This window comes from Geotrypetes seraphini, chromosome 4, assembly GCF_902459505.1.
Source record: "Geotrypetes seraphini chromosome 4, aGeoSer1.1, whole genome shotgun sequence".
Lineage (NCBI taxonomy): Eukaryota > Metazoa > Chordata > Amphibia > Gymnophiona > Dermophiidae > Geotrypetes > Geotrypetes seraphini.
In genome coordinates this window covers 239355975-239376687 of record NC_047087.1, presented here as the reverse complement: position 1 = coordinate 239376687, position 20713 = coordinate 239355975, and the positions used below count along the sequence as shown (strand labels likewise).

Here is a 20713-nt window from a genome sequence, read left to right as displayed (position 1 = left end):
TGGCACGCTGCTGGCCTTGCTCACCTGTAATGGAAGCTCATTCCAATGATCAACCATTCTTTCGGTGAAGAAATATTTCCTGGTGTCGCCATGAAATTTCCTGCCCCTGATTTTCAGTGGATGCCCTCTTGTGGCCGAGGGTCCTTTAAGAAAGAAAAAGTCATCTTCCACCTCGATATGACCTGTGATATATTTAAATGTCTCAATCATGTCTCCCCTCTCCCTACGTTCTTCGAGGGAGTATAGCCGCAATTTTTTCAGCCTCTCCTTATATGAAAGATCTTTGAACCCCGAGACTATCCTGGTGGCCATTCGCTGAACCGACTCAACTACTCTGCCACGAAACATCACAGGGAGGATTCCTCTCTGTGCATGTAGTCATGGGTCAGCAGTACACACTAACACATTGGACTAGATTAGATTCAGTAAACAATGTCCAAATTTGGGTGCCAAAAGAGTGTGTCTTGAGCACTGTTTTATAAACAACACTCTGAGTTAGCCGCCATTTACAGAATAGTGCATAGCACCAGGATCTACACCCAACTGTACTGCGCATAAATTCTAATGTGGCCAGTGGAGGATCATGGGCAGGTTGTGGGCATTCCTAAAAGTTAGGCACACTTATAGAATACACCTCAACCACACACAGCTTAAGCGTATACATTTAGACCTGATTTTTATTGGCATAAATGCCTGCGCTTAAATATTAAAGGGCAAATTCCATAAGAAGCGCCCAAAAGTTAGGCCCTGTTCAGCGCGGTTCAAGTAAAATTGGGTGCCTATTTTGGGCACCTATTTTGGCACCTATTTGGGCACCTATTTTGGAGGCGCCCAATATATAGGCCAGCTCTAGGCACAACTAAAAGTTAGGCGCCCAAGCGAGCGCTTAAACACGCTTAAAAGCAGTGATTCTGTAAGAAGGTGCCTAACACATACCACGCCCACGCCTAACATGCATAGCGCCTATTATTTTGAAGGCCGCCTAAATTTTTAAAGGCGCCTTGTTACAGAATCGCGCTTTCTTGATAGGCGCCTAGGTTTCAATTAGTGCTGATTAAAAAGATTAATTGTTATTCAATTTAGATAGGCGCCTATCTAGGTGGGCGCCTCCGAAATAAGTGCCTAACTTTAGGCGCTGGTTACAGAATTTGGGCCTAAGTGCACAGAAAGGCGCTATATGCCTAATTCCATTATACAGTAGGTTTCAGGTTTATTAAAAATTTGATATACTGCCTTACTGCGCCTAAAAAATTGATGTTGGAATCGTGCCTCCTTAGGTGCTTTAGGCTGCTTAATGCCACTGTGGGTGTGGCTAATACAGGAAGTGGCGTTAGACAGCCTAAAGCACCTACGATGGTGCAGTTCACATCACAGGTAAGCACCAGAAATGTAGGCCAGGAAAACCCTGCATGCTTCTGGTATGCCTCATTGATGCAAATGATTCAGTTTGGTTTATAATCCTGTCTTGCCCAAAGTGCTTCATTGCACTTTTACTTTCAGAAATCATTAAGAGCTTAGAGAGTGAAAATTATTTGTCCACTCTTAGGTGTGCTGTCTTGTAGCTCTCTAAGCTGTTAGCAAACTATACTTTGTGTCTCATTTATAGCAAAGGAAGTCAAGAAAGCCCCATTATTCTTGGAGAAGCTGCAGAACTGTGGGGTACCTGAAGGTCACCCAGTCCGATTAGAAAGCCGAGTAGTGGGAATGCCACCACCAATATTTTACTGGAAGAAAGATAATGATACCATCTCTCCCAACAAGCAAAGGATAAGGTACCCTCTTGAAAAGTGAAATTTCTGCAGTCTGCAAAGTTCCTGGTGGCAGATAATGTTTTACTGGAAATCTTTAAAACAAATAGTGCTATACTTCAGCCCTGGATTAACCATTAGGCAAAAAAAGAAAGCATGTGCTTACGACACCAAGGGAAGAGGGCACCAGAGGTTCTTTTTCCTTAGCTTCTTTGAACTCTTTCACTGCCATCTGCCATACCCATTATCCAAAATGAGTTTCTGTGTTTTTCTAAACATTCTAAATATATATGATATGATGTTTTGTTTCATACAATAATGATATTTCTCAGCATTTTTTGTCTTACCCCCTTTTACTAAGGTGCGCTAACCGATTAGCGCGCTCTAATCGAATTAGTGCACGCTAAACGCTAACGCGTCCATAGACTAACATGCACGCATTAGCGTTTAGCACGTGCTAATCGATTAGCGCACCTTAATAAAAGAGGGCCTTAATGTCTTGTCAGTTAAGCAATAGAAGACTGATGGGGGTCGGCATTGTTGGGCTGTTCTTAGGGCATCAGCTGGCCTTAATCCAGCCTTGCTATGCTTCTTTCTGCTTAAAAAGTGTACACCCTAAATTCCATTGTGTCAATGTAAAAACCGTGATTAGGACCTGAAATGACATTGGCCAGGAATTTCGTTAAGTTCTGATCAACACGGAAATATTCCATTTTGTGTTTATCGGCCCAAATACATTTCTTTTTATTTCTTTATTTTTATACCTTTTCAAATATATTCAAGATAACTATTGACAAGCAGATCCAAATCATAGTAATTTGCAGTATAATGAAGGAAAGAATATATCATTCACAGCAGATATCAATACACTACAAAAAAAAAAAAAAAAAGAAATATGAAAAAGGGGGACGGACAAAGAAAGAAATTATACTAATAAGTAGGAGATTTACAATTGATATAAAAAAACAAGCCAAAATAAAACAATACCTCAAACAGAGATACTGGATATATCCTTCTTATAGACACTATTTTGCCATATTAGAACGAGTAGAAGTTGTCACAAATATAGGAAGTTTCCTTGCTTCTAGTAAATTCTTAAACTGCTCTGAGTCTAGGAAAACATGACTTCAACTCAAACTTTATAAATTACATGGAAATTGAAGGAAAAGTGTCCCTCCCAAAGCCAGCATCTCAGATTTTTTTATTTTATTTTTATTTTTTTACTTTATCTTTATTGAGTTTAAATTTTATGATAACAACAATCATAATGAAATAAAACAGTGTCCACCATACAGTAAATCACATAAAGCAATATAGGAAAAATTAAACATTTTCTACTGTTAATTAGTCTACAATCATTGAGTATCACAAATCGGAGACTATTTAATCCAACATTTTATAAGAAACACTTTAAGCAGGCTGAAGTGGACCCAATTTACTAACTAGGAACATTATCTTGGTTACAAATGGGGGTACTTGCCGTCGTCACCTCCTTATCCAATATGAACCTCGATAACTGTAGATTCCAAAAACAGTATATTTAGCTCCCCTAAAATTAACTAAACATTTACAGGGGTATCTTAATATAAACGTAGCTCCAATTTTTAACACCTGTGGTCTCAAGAGCAAAAACTGTTTTCTTTTTTTCTGAGTTATCCTAGAAACATCTGGATACATTCTTATTTTTTGATTCAGAAACAAAACATCGTTATATTTAAAAAAAAACAACTTCAAAAGCCATTCTCTATCTGAATCTAACGCTAGTTGAACAAAAAGTTAATTCCTCTGATTTTGACTTCTCTAATAAATTTGTTAAATCCAATACATCTATTGCTGGTTCTTTGTGTTCTCCGGGGTCTTCTTCTTTCCCAAGGAAATACAACTTTGTGGGACTTTTAGAATCTCCGAAAGGTACCATTTAAACATATCAAGAGCTGTAGTGGAAATTAATTTAGGAACGTTGATCAGTCTCAGGTTTTGTCTCCGTGTTAAGTTTTCAAGAACCTCCATTTTGAAATTAATGTTATCATTATCACTCATAAGGAGCTGATTTTGTGCTCCCAATATTTCCAATTTTTTTTCCTGCTCAAGTGATTTTTTTTCTCAACTTTCACAATAGCTTACAACTTTCTTTCTTGTTCTAGTGACTTTTCCTCCAGTTTGCCCACTTTTTTTTGCAATATTAAAGTCTAAGAAGCATCTTAGATTTTAAAGCTAAAAAAAACCTTCCTTCTGAGTTGAGTGGCTCTACAGAGGTCAGGAAAAATCTGCATCTTATGTCCGAGAAAATCAACTTCTTTTTGTCAAAAATACAGTCATAAGATCCAGTTCCAATCTGGGTCCAAGGCAAAAGAGGCAATCAATGTGGCTCTGATCACTAGTGGATTAGATCCCTCTAGAACAGTGTTCTTCAACCGCCGGTCCGTGGACCGGTGCCGGTCTGTAGAAATTTTCTGCCAGTCCATAGGGCCGGCACCTCCATCGGGCCCAAGATATTGCTCTGTAGCCGCCGGTCATCGGTACGATCAATGCGGTGTCTACGGGCCAGCTCCCTGAGTGCTACAGTGTGCAAAGCCGTGGGAAAAGGTGCCTACCCGTGGCCTGCGCCTGACCCAGAAGCCTTCTCCCTGACGTCGAAATGTCAGAGGGAAGGCTTCCAGATGAGGTGCAGGACACGCATGAGGAGCCGCTTCCCACAGCTTTGTGCAATGCAGCACTCAGGGAGCCAGCCCGAAGACCCTGCGTTGATCACACCGTGGAACGACCTGAAGCTAACACCGGGGGCAGGACAGAAGGCAAGGCACATGGAGGGAGAGAGACAACAACAGTAGGAGAAATGTTTTTTTTTTTTTAATTTAGTGATTTTACATCTGCCCTAATTGTCTGTCCTAATTGTCTGTTCAGGAAGAAATGCATTTGTTTGTTTTTCTCTGGAGGTTGTACTGCTTGCAGTCTTGCATCTTAGGGTTTGTTTGTGAATATTAGTACTTTTAGATTTTGGTCCTGTATTTGCATGGGGTTATCTGTTTTCTGGTGATTAACCATTATGTGTTGTTAATACAATTATATTGTATGTGTGTATTTATGAAAAATGGATGGAAAAAATGGTGTTATAATTAGTACTATTAAGGGGAAGGGGTCTGGGGCGGAGATTGGGTGGAGATGGGCACTGCTGGTCCAAAAAATAATTATTTGATTTCTGCCGGTCCATAGGTGTCAAAAGGTTGAAGAACACTACACTAGAACACCCTCTGTCCACAGTCTTCTTTTCTTGCTTCTTTTTGAGACTCCCCTCTCCAAGCCACATAATAAACCCGTGTGAGAGGTGGTAAAGATTCTTTAGGCACTTGCAAAATTTCCACCATATACCCAAATACATTTCTAAGGCAAATATTTTTGACATGTATAATAGATCAAATTGTAAACAAAATGCCCTCCACTCTATATGACTGATAGATTTTTTTATAGCATCTTCCAAATACAGTAGAAGATCTCATGCCCTGTTTACTTTTTCATCATTTCAAGGTTGTAAAAGTAAGAAATACTTGGATCATACTTTCAGACAGCTTCCTATGACAAATAATTTTGACCACTGTTACATAGAGCCTGTTCTTACAAACACTTTAGAACCCTGTTGAAAACCTTTCTCAAAGTATTTGCCCAAATAGTTCCAGGCGTTTTTAATGTTATTTTATTATTAATTTTTTGTTAACTGCGTTGAACCTCTGGTTGCGCGGTCTATAAGCACGATGTTATGTTATGTTATCACATCCCACTGTCTTTGTAAACTCATAATTATTTCCTTAGCTCGGCATCTTTAGTTTTGTTTGTATGCATCTTAAAGTAGCAGCACTGGAAAAAACAAACTTTTCAGACAAGTTAATTCATATGGAAAATCAACAGAATACTAGGGGATGCTGTTAGCATGTATAGTTTTTAGAAGCTCATCCTACTTTTCATTTCCATGGCCTTTTGGGGGGTATTGATCGATAGAGTTAGGGCCTTCACATAGGCATTATGGCCTTAATGCATTTTAAGGAAATTAATGCATACTAAATGCGTTAAGGCCCTAATGTCTACATGAAGGCTGTAATGCTGCTTGATGAATTCTCCCCTTGGGCTTATTCTAGGGTTATCAGATTGTACTCCTGTGCCGGGTTTTGAAAAGTAGTCCAGATGCCTAGATATATCTGGGTATCCGGACATCTGGTAACCCTAGGGCTCCTTTTAATAAATGATGGTACAGGTTTCTACAGTGGGCCGGCTTTGACGCTCAAAGGAATTCTATGAGCGTCAGAGCACTTAATCTCACCGGCCCATGGTAGCAATATCTACCACTTTTTAGTAAAACCCAGCAATTGGAATATTGCTACTCCTTGGGTTTTGGCCAGGTATTAATGACCTGGATTGGCCACCGTGAGAATGGGCTACTAGGCTTGATGGTCCATTGGTTTGACCTAGTAAGGCTATTCTTATTTTCTTATGATAGTAACATAGTATATGACACCACATAAAGGCCCACGTGGTCTATCTAGCTTGCCCAATAAGGCGGCCAGAGTTGCACCTGCCACTTTACGCAGGCTAACCTGCATAATGATCAAAAATACTAGCATAACAAATAAGGTAGTTACACAATCATGGAAGAGTGGTTTTATAATTTTGGATAGTCAAAATTATTGTAAATACTTAAATAAACCAGCAGTCTAACCTCGCTATTAACTTTTAGGTATATGTGACACAAACACCCTCTCCCCCCCCAAACGCACAATTGTTCTTGATCCGTCTTTGATATCTTCGAGTCACAGACCACAGAAGCCTACCCGACACTGGTCCTAATTCCCAATCACCGGAATTGCTGTCAAAGCCCACTTTTGCCCATCCATAATCATAATCAATAATCATAATCCATAATCAAATCACATATACCTAAAAGTTAATAGCGAGGTTAGACTGCTGGTTTATTTAAGTATTTACAATAATTTTGACTATCCAAAATTATAAAACCACTCTTCCATGATTGTGTGACTACCTTATTTGTTATGCTAGTATTTTTGATCATTATGCGTAAAGTGGCAGGTGCAACTCTGGCCGCCTTATTGGGCAAGCTAGATAGACCATAATCATAATCAAACTCTAAAGGTCGGTCCTGTTTTGCCACATATGAAATACAGACTGCAGAAGTCCATCCAGCCTTGCCGTCTATGTACCATGCTCTTATTTTGATTTCATCCTTTTTCCGTATAGGGATCCTTTGTTCTAAGACCATTTCTGGGGGACACTGCAGCAAGTCTTCTTCCACATTTCTTCTCTCCCCTGCAGTCAGTGTCTCTCACTTTCCATCCAAGGCACTTCTCGCTCCCCGCCCCCTCCCATGGCATATCCTAAACCTTCCCAAGCAGTATAGCCACCAACATCAAAGCCTTGCGCTCTTAGATGGCATAGACACTTTTTCCTCTGCTGCATCCTGCCTTCTCTGATGCAACTTCCTTTGATGCTGGCGTCTATATCAGGAAGGTTTGCAATCTGCTGGGGTGGCAGGGAAAGATGTCTTGCTAGGCAGGGGGAAGAAAAAAATATGTGATAAACATTCTACAGGGGTGGAGAACAGCCAACTGCCAATACGTGAGAAAAGTGGTATTGTTCTTGTGAGCTGGAGAAGTGATCCAAATGCACTTGACTTGGCATATCTGAAATGCCGACAGGAAAATGTTTTAAAATAGACTTGTATTCCCCATGTACGTATATTTTGAAAGTCCACCCCATGATATCTATGTCACACTCACCCTTTGCCTCATTGAAATCTGTACATGCCACAAATATACATTTTGTAAGTAAAAGTTTTTCTACAATCCAGTTTATACATGTAAATGCCTTCTAAAATGATCTCCCTAACAGAGGAGCATAAAGGTAGGTAAACAAAATATTAAAACCTTGCTTACATTTTCCTAGTATGCATGAAGACACAACAGGGTATGTCTGCCTCGTGATTCAACCTGCTAAGAAAGAAGACGCTGGCTGGTACACATTATCTGCCAAGAACGAAGCTGGTATAGTGTCATGTACCGCTAGACTTGACATATATGGTAAGTTTGTCAGTATTATGGCTGTACAAATGAAGGCTGAACCGATTCTCTGTTGAGGATTATATGGTGTTTACCGAGACTGTTCTCTCTCTCACATCTGCTGGTCTGGAATTTGTTCTTCTATCGCTTTTACTCCAGTTCCTCCTCTCTCTCCTTTGACCATCTCTCCCTCCTCCACCCCTCATTCTTTTTTAACCGATTTAAGTTCTGTCAACCCTCTTTCACTCTTGTGTACCCTCTCCATTTTCCCTTTTCTGTCTCTTTTCAACATTCCTTCTTTCTTTCTCTCTATCTCCTTCGTGTAGGTTAAGAAATGGGTCAAGCTTTTGAACCGCACTTGCATAGTCTGCGTCAGCTTAATGCCGCCTTTATGTCTCACTGTGCCCCATATTATAACTGTTCAGTACTTTGGGGCTGAAAGTAAAAACAGTTCATTAATCCTCCCTATCATGTTCATTTTCATTTATGAATATGTGGCCAAGGTAAACTTACCTTGTCTTCCAAGTCATAGTAATGGCTTAATACAGTTACCACATTTTAGCATATTGGACCTGTAATATGGTATGAAAAGTTATTTTACAATAACAAAAAATCTCTATCTGTACCATGTGTACATACATCAATAACATTAGAAAAAGAGAAGAAAAAACTCAACCAGCTCTAAAATGGACCGATGTGTATAAGACCTGTAACTTCATCATAGACTTATAAAAATCTTCCCAATATAAGGGCCCTTTTTACAAAGCCACGGTAGCAATTCTTTTGCGGCAAATGCACCAAAGTCCATTCAGTTCCTATGGGCTTCAGTGTATTTGCCAAGGGAGAATCACTAGTGCAGCTTTGTAAAAGGGGCCCTAAATATTTTACAAGTTTAAAACTTTAGAAAAAAAAAACTCCAAGAACGCTTATCTTCAAAGTCAATTCCTGAATGTGGATTTAATTTTGGGGATCAAGAATCGACCTTGAAGATAATTGATTTTGAGTTTTTTCTGAAGTTTTCAACTTGTAAAACATATATATTCAGAATATATTTTTAATGCCTAAGAGCTCTTATGGACCAGCAGGCTCATAATTTTAAAAAAACACATAGACAATCAAAAACCATCCTAAATTGGCACTTGGTCGTCCTAATTGCCAGGACATCCAAGTGCCGATCGAAACCATCTTTCTGTATATCTAGCAAGGTGTTCCAGCCTCTCTATGTCCAGAGCATGAGTTGGGCATGGTTGAGGCATGTTATGGGCAGGCTTTGGGCAGTCTCAAGGGTGGGTTAGACATGGATGTCTTGCAGCAATAATCATTTTGCAAGACATCCTGGATGGAACTTATACATTTGGAAACAGACCTGTTTTAGAAGGGTCTAAGTGACACAAAGGTGCCCAAACTGACCCGATGACCACTGCATGCATCAAGGTAAGACACCCCCACACTCCCCTAGTGCTCACTGACCCCCTTGCACCAAACAGAAATGAGAACAAAAAAGGTACATACCTGTCTCTAAAACAGCAGCATCTGGGTGGTTGGCATCAAGGGACTTGATGCAATGGTGAACTGCGAGACCTGTTGGGAAGCTGGCGGCTTTTTAGCTGACTTACATGATGGAACAATGCCACCTGACGCCAACACTTTCGATGTTGAAGGCTATGATGTAGTCTCAGTGTCCATACTGGTGCCGAATAGCTTTTCTTGTTAGAGCTTTTGACTCTTAATTGTACGTTTTTGCAGGATAGAATGCCACGCACAGGATGTTTTTTTTCAAAAATTCCCTTCTTGGTCAGTTTTAGAGCTGGTTGAGGCTTTTTATTCCTTTTTTCTTATAGTGCATCTAATTCTGATCTGGATGTCTTGCGAAATGCATCTAAAAATTGGGAGACGAAATTGTCCATTTTCAAAATTGCTAAGAGACTCATAATCGAAAGAGAAAAAAATCTAAAAACTGGCCTAAGTCGGCATTTGGACAAACATTTCCCAAATACGTCCAAGTGCCGATACTAAAAACGGGTTTTGGACGTATTTCTAAACAACCTAAGCCTTCATAGTGCCGCTGAATGACCAAAGCTAAATGGGGCATTTCGGGAGGAGTGTCGAGGGCGGGAGTTGGGCAGGACATGGGCCAGCTTAGACTTAGTCGTACAGCATGTATAACCAAAAGTTATACAAGCTGGGATCAACGGAACTTGGACATTGTGACTTAGACCATGTAAAACATGGTCTAAGTCACAAAAAACCACCTAAAGTCACCATATAAGGACTGCAAACACATAAAACATACCCCCACACACTACCCCAGTGATTACCGACCCCCTACCCCATATAAATATTAATCACACCTTTAAAATTCAGCCTGGCATAGGAAAGCCTAGTCGTCCAGCACAGAGGCGGCTTAAGTCGTCTTGGGGGTGGGTTAGGGACCCATAGAGAGGAGGACCCATGCCCATAAGCCCCTGTAATCACTGCATTGATACTTAAACATGAGCACTTCCCTATACACCCGCAAAACCCTTTTTTACTGGCATATAAGTGGCTCCTGCAGCCATAAGAGCTATTAGGGTGGTAGATAAATTGGTCTAAGGGATTCAGGAGGTGGTTTGGGGGGCTCACCGTGACCTATAAGGGAGCTGTAGTGAGGAGAAGACATGGCACTCTTTTTGTGAAGTTCACAGCAGTGTCCTGTAAGGTACCCCACTATTTAGGTGCCATGTCTGGGTGTTCAGTCCATCACTTTGCAGACCCCTCCCATGTCCAACAGCGCTTGTTCTAGGCGTTTGGACTTGGACGAAAAGTTGGACGGAAATATGGTATAAAGATGGACACTTTAGTGACTTGGACTAAACTAAACTAAACCTTAAGTTTATATACCGCATCATCTCCACGGATGTGGAGCTCGGCATGGTTTACAAGAACTTAAAATATAGGAAGAGAAGGGAAATAAAAGGTTTACATGAACTTATATATAGAAGAGAAGAGTAATGGGGGATAGAATTACATTTTAGTGAAAAGCCAGGTTTTCAGTTGCTTGCGGAATAATTGGAGGGAGCCCAGGTTCCGCAGTGGGGTAGTAAGGTCTTTCCAAAGACCTGTGATTCTGAAGAGAAGGGATTTTCCCAGTTTGCCTGCATAGCGAATACCGTGTAGAGAGGGGAAGGATAGTTTATACCTTTGGACGATCAGATCGGCAGGATGTATAATTAGACGATTTTCGAAACAAAAAAATTTTCAACGTATTTTTGGAAAATGTGTCTTAGGCTGTTTTTTACTTTGGATGACTTGCGAGTTGGACACAAACGGACTTAGACGTACCTTTTGATTATGTCCCTCCACATGTCTATCTTTATTTTTCAAAAATCGCCTATCTAGATATTTTGGCCCTTAGGATGTCTAACTTTTTTGGCCATTTTCAATAAGAAAAATCTACAAATTCAAAAAAAATCCAAAACCAATCCATTTGGACATAGGCGGGGCCACCATTTATACTACACTGGTCACACAGATATGCCAGTGGGGCACCTTAAGGGGCACTGCTGTGAAAGTCACATAAAAGACGGCAGGTGTACATCTCACATAACCCCTTTAAAATGTATGGGGAGCCTGCCAAAATCCCCCTAAAACCTAATATTCCACCTGTCTATCACCCCAATAGCCCTTATGGCTGCAGGGATCATTTATATGGCAGTACAATAGGATTTTGATGGGTTTTAGTGGGCTCACACTTTCTACCATAAATGTAGGGGTTAGGGTGGGATATGGGCCTAGGTCCTCCTCTCTATGACTCCATGACCCACCAGGTTACTCCAGACAAGGATTTCCCATACCAGGTGCTGCTGTTATAGAGACGGGCATGTACTGTTTCATTGACATCTTTGGGGTGTTGAAGGGGGTCAGTGACCCCTGGGGGAGTGTGGGGGGCTATGACTTAATCCCTCCAGTGGTCATCTGGTCAGTTTGGGTACCTTTTCGGCCCTTAGATGCTTTTAAAACAGGTCTAGCTCTGGACGTCTAAATGGCATCCTGGACTTCTTGGTTAATGTTCGATTTTCACTGCAAGACATCGAAGCACTAAGCACAGGGCCATATTAACATTACAGTAATTACAGTATATTGGGCCCTAGGCAAACATATACAATATTTGTGAGCCGTCCTACCAGGGCTCTCCTCCCCCACCATTATTTCTCCTCACCAGAAGTAATACAGAGCAGGGAAAAGTGCAGAGTCTAGCTGTGGGTATGACAGCAGTAATAGTTTATAAGTAAGCATGGGAACTATACAAGCACATGCTTTGAATAGAAAAGCATAAGGGGTAGAGCTGGAGAGCAGCCACATTACTCAGTTCAAAAGGACAACTCAGTCTTGGATTTCTGCAATCCTATCCTGGTACATTAGGGGACCTGAAGTGCTGATTTAAATTGGTGTTATCAGAACACTGAACATAAGAAATGGGATATAAGTTCAAAAACAGGACTGACCAAAAAAGTCTCTTTGCTGGAGCTGGGTAACTTGGCAGCATTTCTGCGTTGGGCAGCTGGGCAAGTCATTTTCACTCTCCATTGCCTCTGGTACAAACTAGTGATGCCTGGTTGGCCCAGGTGCCTAAAGCCCCTCCTATGGGAGGGGTCATAAGTACCTGGGCCAATCAGGGCCTTAGGCCCCTCCCTGGTGCATCCTAGGATGCACCAGGAAGGGGAAAGTCCACCATTCTGAACAGGCAAGCCTGCTGTCCGGAGGGAGTAGGCATCCCTCCAGCCGGCCTTACTTATAAAGGTAAGGGGAGGTCCATGGAGCGCTTTGGGGGGTGGGAGGTCAGGATTTCGGGGGAGAAGGTGGTCATGTGTTACAGGTACGGTGGTCTGGGTGGACTTTGGAGGGTGGGAGCTTGGGGGGTGCCAGCAGGAGGGAGTGGGCATCTCTCCTGCCAGGGATGTTGGGGATGCCATCAGGAGGGTGGGCATCTCTTCTGCCAGGGATTGTTTAGAGGTTTGCAGCAGGAGGGACTGGGTATCCTTCCTGATGCAGACAGTGGGGGGGGGGGTTCAGAGTGGCGGCAGGAGGGAGTGGGCATCACTCCTGCCAGCCAACTTGCGGTTGGGTTCAGGTATTCCCTTCCACTGCCGCTCAACTGATCGCAGTTGCTGTGATGAGCTCAGTGGCAACGTGATTCTCTAAACAGTGTCTGTGACATGGACAACGGTTACAGAATCGGGGTGGTTAGGTGGGGCTAGGCATCTGTCCATTAGGACAGACGCAATTCTGTATAGGACACCCGTGTGTGATTCTCAGAAGCCACTTAGGCGGCTGCTGAGACCATGCATCCTATACAGAATCAGGCCCTAGGTGAGCTAAAAGAATGATACCTGAGGAATACAGTATATACAGTAGAAGCATGAAATAGTTTTTATAAGCTACTGAGTGTAAAGCAGCAACAATAACTTAGAGAACTCAATATAAGACTTATACAGTATTTATATTACTACTTATTTTTCATTGGACTTTTCAAGGACTAATGTTATCAGATTAGTATGTTGTCACAGTCCTTGTTTTGTTTTAAGATAAATTACTGTGTAGCCAGGATATACCACTGAAAGAGACTTCCTGCGACCCTTAGCATTGTGTATGACCTTCATCTAGATTTTCCTGCTCAGTCTGGAGAATACTATACAAAATAAGTACATCTCCCAGAGAGTGTGAAGTAATATTTATCTATTTTTATTTATTTATGTATATATTGTGGACTTACTATACTGTCTTTAACTAAAGTAGTAGAGCAAGGCAATGTACAATCTAAAAAAAATTTAAGAAAAGAGGTACAAATCAAGATAGGAAAGTAGCAGTCACACTTAGGTAAACACTCAATTCCCCCCCCCAAAAAAAAAAAAAAAAAACCCACCTTATTTTAGGGAGCACAACAATCAAAATCTTGAGAAGGCCATATAGCAAAAAGGTAGAATATGAGCTCTAATATGAATTTTCCTTGAATACACAAATTTAGGTTTGAAAAGAATGACGTGGATATGGTTCAATCAATGATCTGAAACAATATCAAAACATAGAATTTCATTTCTGCAAATTGGCACTTAACAAAATAAGATAACACTCTTTTCAGCTACAGTGGCAAAATAACACTTAGGGCTCCTTTTACAAAGGTGCGCTAGCGTTTTTAACGCACGCACCGGATTAGCGAGTGCTAGCCAAAAATCTACCACCTGCTCAAAAGGAGGCGGTAGCAGCTAGCGTGCGGGGCAATTTAGCGCATGCTATTCCGCGCGTTAAGGCTCTAGTGCGGCTTTGTAAAAGGAACCCTTAGAATTTAGGAAGGTGGTTGGTTGGGCTGAGAACTTTCAGCACCCCTTCATAGGTATTTTTCTAAGATGTTTACCAATTGCTGGTTAAAAAGAAGCAGAAATATGTTCTCTCAGAGTTTCCGCATCTGGTATTGTGCAAGACCCGGAAACCTGCAACAAGAACATAGAAATATGATTACAATCAAAGGCCAAATGGCCCATCCTGTCAGCCCATTCATGCCATCCACTATCCATGCCCTTAGAAATCCCACATGCTTATCCCAAGCCTTCTTGAATTCAGATACTGTCTTTGTCTCCACCACCGCCGCCGAGAGGCTGTTCCACGTGTCCATCACTCTCTCTGTAAAAGCTGAACTATGTACAACTCAGCACAAGTGTCTGGACTCAAGTGGACTCAGCACCAAATCCCTATTGGCCTCACTTATCTCAAAGGTTCAACAACTTCATTCTCGTAATAAGTTTGCCGTTCTTCTACAATTCGACCTTTCTGCAGCATTTGAAGTTGTCCATCACAATATTCTTATTTTCCAACTTTCTGAGATTGGCATTAACTCTATAGTCCTAGACTGGTTCTCGAAATTCTTACGCTCCTGCTCTGTTAATATGAATGGCACCTCATCCTCTCCTTGGAAACCGATTTGTGGAGTCCCGCAGGGCTCACCTTTATCCCCCATTCTCTTCAACATCTATATGTCCTCCCTGAAACTCCTCCACCTTTCCCCCCTGGAAACACTTTACACTTATGCTGACGACATCCTTGTCCTCCTCGAGACCGACTCGAACCTCACCAACCTCTCTGAGAACATTTCCTCATGTATAACAAGCCTCCAGTCCTGGGCCCTCACCGTACAAATGAAACTAAACGAGTCCAAAACAAAACTACTTTGGCTCGGCCCAAAATTAGATCAGCTACTCAACCTCATCCCATTGTCCTCTGGCACCACACTGCAGTTTGAGTTCTCTAGCAAAGTTCTGGGCATCATTATTGACTCTACACTATCCTTCAATGACTACCTCAACTCTTTGGCAAAAAAATGCTTTTTCAGCCTTCACATGCTGAGGAAAGCGAGATCCTGTTTCCATCATCAACACTTTGCTGTCCTCGTACAATCCATCATCCTTTCCAGATTGGACTATTGTAACTCCATCTACTTAAGCCTAACAAAGAAAAGCCTTCAACCATGCCGAGCTCTACAATTGTGGAGGTGATGCGGTATACAAACTTAAAGTTTAGTTTAGTTAGTGGAAGTAGATCAGTGGCATAGCAAGGGAAACTGGCAATCAGAGCAGAGGAAAAATGACATCTGGCATTCTACCCCCCCCCCCCCCCCGGCAATGGTGGGTCACTTAAATGCACTGTCGTTCCCCCCCCCCCCCCGTACTTCTTAAAGTATTCTGTTCTTCACTGGCAGAAAGCAGGGTCTCCTAGCCGCTGCTCACACTGGCTTGAGCCTTCCTTTTGATGTGCATGCTCTTCCTTACATGTGTGACAAACTGTGGTGTTAAGACCAGATCTAAAATAGGTGAGTAAGTGATAAGATATGAGTGAAGAGAACAGCTATAAATGAGTGATACATACCCTGTTGGTCCTAAGATGGAAGCTCATGTATTATTGATCAGTCCTAATTAGCTGAGGTAAAATATTAAATAAATTTATTGTGTGACCCCAAAGGATTGATGATGTGAATGCGTAGCTTGCAAAATCTGGGGTTGGATAGGATTAAATCAAAGGTCTAAGTTTGCAAACGATCAATCAATATTAAGAGGGACGCCAGCCATGAAATCCGGGGAACCACAGGCGAATGATCACAAACTTATAGATAATGCAATGAGACACACAGAAAACTGGGATAATCGGTCAAATCCACATTGAAACAATGCTAAAACAAGGACATAAAATTTATATAAAAGGCTATAATGCATGGCCTGTCAGACAGTAAAATGCAAAATTTAAATTTTAAAAAACGTTCATTAGGACTGATCAATACTCCACGAGCTTCCATCATAGGACCAATAGGGTATGTATGCCTCGTTTATAGCTGTTCAATGGTGTCATCCTGGAATTAGCAATGTCCTCCTGGATTTCTTCACTCATCTTATCACTTACTCACCTATTTTAGGTCTGGTTGTAACACCACAATTTGTCACACACGTAAGGAAGAGCATGCACATCAATTTGTCTGAGCACTTATTTGGCTTTAGACCATTTTTTACAATCTTGGCACTTCTGGATAAATCTATTGCAATACAGTCACGTATTAATTTTTACCTCGTACTCCTTTACACACTCACATTCCACATGTCACCAGTCACTTCATCACAATTATGAATGATGCCACACGGACCTAATCTTTTCCCACGTATGCACTAGATATTATTCTTTCGCATACATTACACTACATTATTTTATTATTACATCATTACTCATAGGACCCCTGAGGAAGACGCTATTGTCGAAACACGGATCATGTTTGGTCCAAAGCTCCCAGTGGATTGGGTCCTAGATGTTTTTATGTGGATTATCCAATTGAATTAACAATAAATTCTACATCTGGAACATCGCACGCCACTGCTATAACCTGTACATGCAACTTTGCATGCTAAGCTTAAACTGGAAGCACAAGTTTAGAGAATTAGGGAGCATATGCCCAAATTTTATGTATGGCACACAAAAGTGTGTGCTCAAATCTGGGAACATGAACAATTTGTGTCATGAACCAATTAGTGCAGATAATTGGGCACTAATAATCAATTATCGGTGGTAATAGGCAATAATTAAAATTTATACGCCCTGGCACCATTCTGTTGTATAAGGATGTGTGCATAAATTCTTGTGCATGGATCTGAAAAGGGGTGTAGCCCTGGGACAGGCATGAGCTTTCCAAGAATTTGTGCACACTGTGACAGAATATGCCTGATCTGTGGATAATTTAGGTGCAAGAATTTATACCAGGTTTCAGTTAGTGTACATCAGGGGTGTCCAACCTGCGGCCCAAGGGCCGCATGCGGCCCCGTGAAGTATTTTGTGCAGCCCCAGTCAAGGATGATGCAATGTTTTCCTCTGCTGCCCCCGGGTGTTTACTGTCTTGCCGGCTCCCTCCTTTGTCTTACTGCAGTGTGTACGTGGCCCCAGAAAAATTTTTTTTGGCCAATGCGGCCAAGGGAAGCCAAAAGGTTGGACACCCCTGGAGCCCAGTGCTAGGCCAACACAGAACACCATTTATAGAACAGCGTTTAGCGTTCATTGGGGGGTGGGGGGGGGAGGTTGACACACATGTAAAATTTGGTCCATAGTGTATAGTGCAATTAATAAACTAGGATGTGATACCAACTCTAACCTCTATATTTGGAGTTTTGTTCATATGTATAATAAGATTTGTTAGTTTCACCTGATTTTACGACATTTATGGATGGGGGTCATTATTGTCATTGCTTCTGATATTTTGTTCATCCACCCTGTCATCTTCAAATGTTATGATCATTTCTACAGCTCAGTGGCATCGGCAGCTTCCACAGCAAATCAAAAAGGTTCGATCCAGTGGCAACCGATACGCAGCCCTGACAGGCCAAGGACTAGACATCCTTTCTGCCTTCCCTTCCGTTGCAAACCCTTTGGTATTTTCCCCTTCCTCCTTGAAAACGGTGGAGAGCGAAGAACTTTGAACTTTTGCTGTTTCAACCCTAACTAGCAAAGAACTAGAAAGAACTATGAGAAAGATAGAGAGCACAGCCAAGAAACTCAACGTTTACAAGCAACCTATGTTTAGTAAGTGAGCTGCTGCTGGGACTGTTACAGGTAACACAGTACAAGATGTTTGTGTGGTATTATCCTAGGTGATAATGGTGGTATAGAATGTAGGGAAATTGCAGCAGCACTTGCATTAAAAAAAAGAAAAGAAAAAGTATTACAGAGTGTGCAAACAGCCTCAGCGTTAATAGTCACTTTTTCATTCTTTTTGTTCAGAATTTCTTACCTTCATTATTTGCCATGTAACACCCTGATGATGTAATTGAATTGGAGGAACGGAAGAAAGTGGTGAATATGATTAGATGGGTCAATGTTTCTGTGCATGAAGCAGAAACTGGGTGGAAAAAAAAATGAAACTACTGGATTGTCATAATATTGCTCCCACAAATTGCACTTTGAACCTAACTTTCAACATAGAAATTAGTCTTATAAGATCATTATGCCTATGTGGCTGTATTTGTCTGCACGATGTTACCTCCATACAGACACAATAAACCATTTATCCAATTTCATTCACATTTCCGTCACAGGTAATAGAGCACTCAACATCCTCCAGATCACACTTTTCTTCTGCCATTGGCGTAGTAAGAGAGGGGGGTGGTCCACCCCGGGCACCATTTTGCTCAGGGCCCCGGCACCCCTCCTCCTCTCTGTCCCCCTTCCCATTCCTCCACCCGCCACGTGCGTTCTCCTTCCCTTCCCAGGTACCTTTTTAACTTCGGCATGAGCAGCTACCAACTTATGCTCATGTCAGCTTCGGCTCTCTCCGACGTCACTTTTGGAACCCACGCCTAGGAAGTGGTATCAGAGAGAGCGCCAGAGCCGACGCGGTCAATAAGTTGGTGGCTGCTCGCGCTGAAGATAAAAAGGTATGGGGAAGAGGCATGTGCGATTGGTGGGGGGGGCGGGGAAGAGAGCAGGGGAGGGGCACCACCGCCCTAGGTGACGATCACCATTGCTACGCCACTGAGTGTGACATTTGGAATTCACTGGCATGATTTTCAGTGGCCACAGCTTTACTTTATTCATATAGTCAGGAGTGTAATATCAACGTGGTCTACCATTAAGATGTCTTATTTTATACTGTCATGCCATTTTAGCATAAGTTCCGTTGTAAGCAAAGAAAGCTACTTACTAATAACTTGGCTTAGCAGAAAAATAACACATCTTAGCTTTCCTTTTCAGTGATGCTATACGTTTAAGTAGCAGCACTGCTGAATATATATGTACGTAGCATAAGAATATAAGAAATGCCGCTGCTGGGTCAGACCAGTGGTCCATCATGCCCAGCAGTCCACTCAAGCAGTCCAGGTCAAAGACTAGTGCTCTAAATGAGTCCAGCCTCACCTGCGTACGTTCCAGTTTAGAAGGAACTTGTCCAACTTTGTCTTGAATCCGTGGAGGGTGTTTTCCCCTATAACATACTCCAGAAGAGCGTTCCAGTTTTCCACCACTCTCTGGGTGAAGAAGAACTTCCTTACGTTTGTACGGAATCTATCCCCTTTTAACTTTAGAGAGTGCCCTCTCGTTCTCTCCACCTTGGAGAGGGTGAACAACCTGTCTTAATCTACTAAATCTATTCCCATTCAGTATCTTGATTGTTTTGATCAAGTCCCCTCTCAGTCTCCTCTTTTCAAGGGAGAAGAGGCCCAATTTCTCTAATCTCTCACCTTATGGCAACTCCTCCAGCCTTTTAATCATTTTAGTCACTCTTCTCTGAGCCCTTTTGAGTGGTACCATGTTCTTCTTCATCTTGTTACTTCAGTGCATATGTTAGACCTACTTTTTTGCAGACTTATCCAGAGAGGGATTTAATTTTGCTGCTCTCTGGATAATATTTGTGTAGATCTCTGGCCCTCCCCATCTCTCCCCCTTTTCTATATGGATAAAAACTGGTATATATGGCTTTATACTACAGAATTTTATAATTTAACTGCTGCTTTTTCTTTTTAAGCCACTTTTGTGGCCAGCTATGCCACTGGCTGCTGAAGCAGCTTTAAATATTGGGCCGCCTGTTTCTTTTACTTTTCTTTAGAGACAAATGCAGGTCAATTTAGTTCAGTTCATATCTCATAGAGGTATCAGAGCACAATTGTAATGTCGTTGAATATTTTGAAAGCTGTCCTGCCATTGGTTGATACTGAGCATTTTGCAAGTTAACTTGACATTGCTTAATTAACTGTAATCAATGAAGAAACTAAGCCTCATGAAATCTTCTGGAATTCAAGTACAGATGGATAGAAAAGTGATTATATCCAATGGCAATCTCCAATCCTGCCAATAATCTGAATATTTTCGGTAAAGATGAATTTTTTGATATTGCCATTTCTACTCCAGTATGCTAATACTATTACGACTACTACTACTACTATTTAACATTTCTGTAGTACTGCTAGGCATACACAGTACTGTACAACAACATATTTAAGAGGCAGTTCCTGCTCAGTAAAGCTTACAATCTAAATTAACAGACAACAGAATAAGTAGGGGCTTAGGGCGTTTTTCAGGGATGAGGGGGTTATGAGTTCAATGCATTCTCAAAGATGTGGGCTTCTACTCTGGATTTGAATAGTTCCAAGGACGGAGCTTGACGTACTGACTATGCTATAGATACAGTACCGCTGGATTTTACGAAGCGGCGCTAGAGGTTTTTAGCACAGGCCAACAAGTTAAATGCTCTGATGCTCGTGAGCATCGGCGCCTTTACTTCGCTGGCCCGCTCTAAAAACCTCTCGTGCCGTTTAGTAAAACCCAGCATTAGTTAACTATAGCATGCGTCATTTGCCTCGCAACACACAATAACGAACTTTTCTGTTAATTGCAGGGCTGTGCTCCCAA

At 41.7% G+C, this 20713-nt stretch overlaps 1 protein-coding gene across 9 annotated transcripts in view; it reads left to right on the top strand.

The window, feature by feature from the left end:
- The window catches only part of MYPN (myopalladin), a 314293-nt gene extending 295066 nt beyond the window's left edge, over window positions 1–19227 (top strand). For all 9 annotated transcript variants that reach the window (XM_033941751.1, XM_033941752.1, XM_033941750.1 and 6 more), the window contains 3 exons: window positions 1607–1772; window positions 7698–7831; window positions 17618–19227. In XM_033941751.1, coding sequence (XP_033797642.1) covers window positions 1607–1772; window positions 7698–7831; window positions 17618–17790 — 473 coding nt within the window. In that variant the 3' untranslated portion in view covers window positions 17791–19227. The remainder of the gene's footprint in view (window positions 1–1606; window positions 1773–7697; window positions 7832–17617) is intronic.
- Window positions 19228–20713: the final 1486 nt, after the last annotated feature.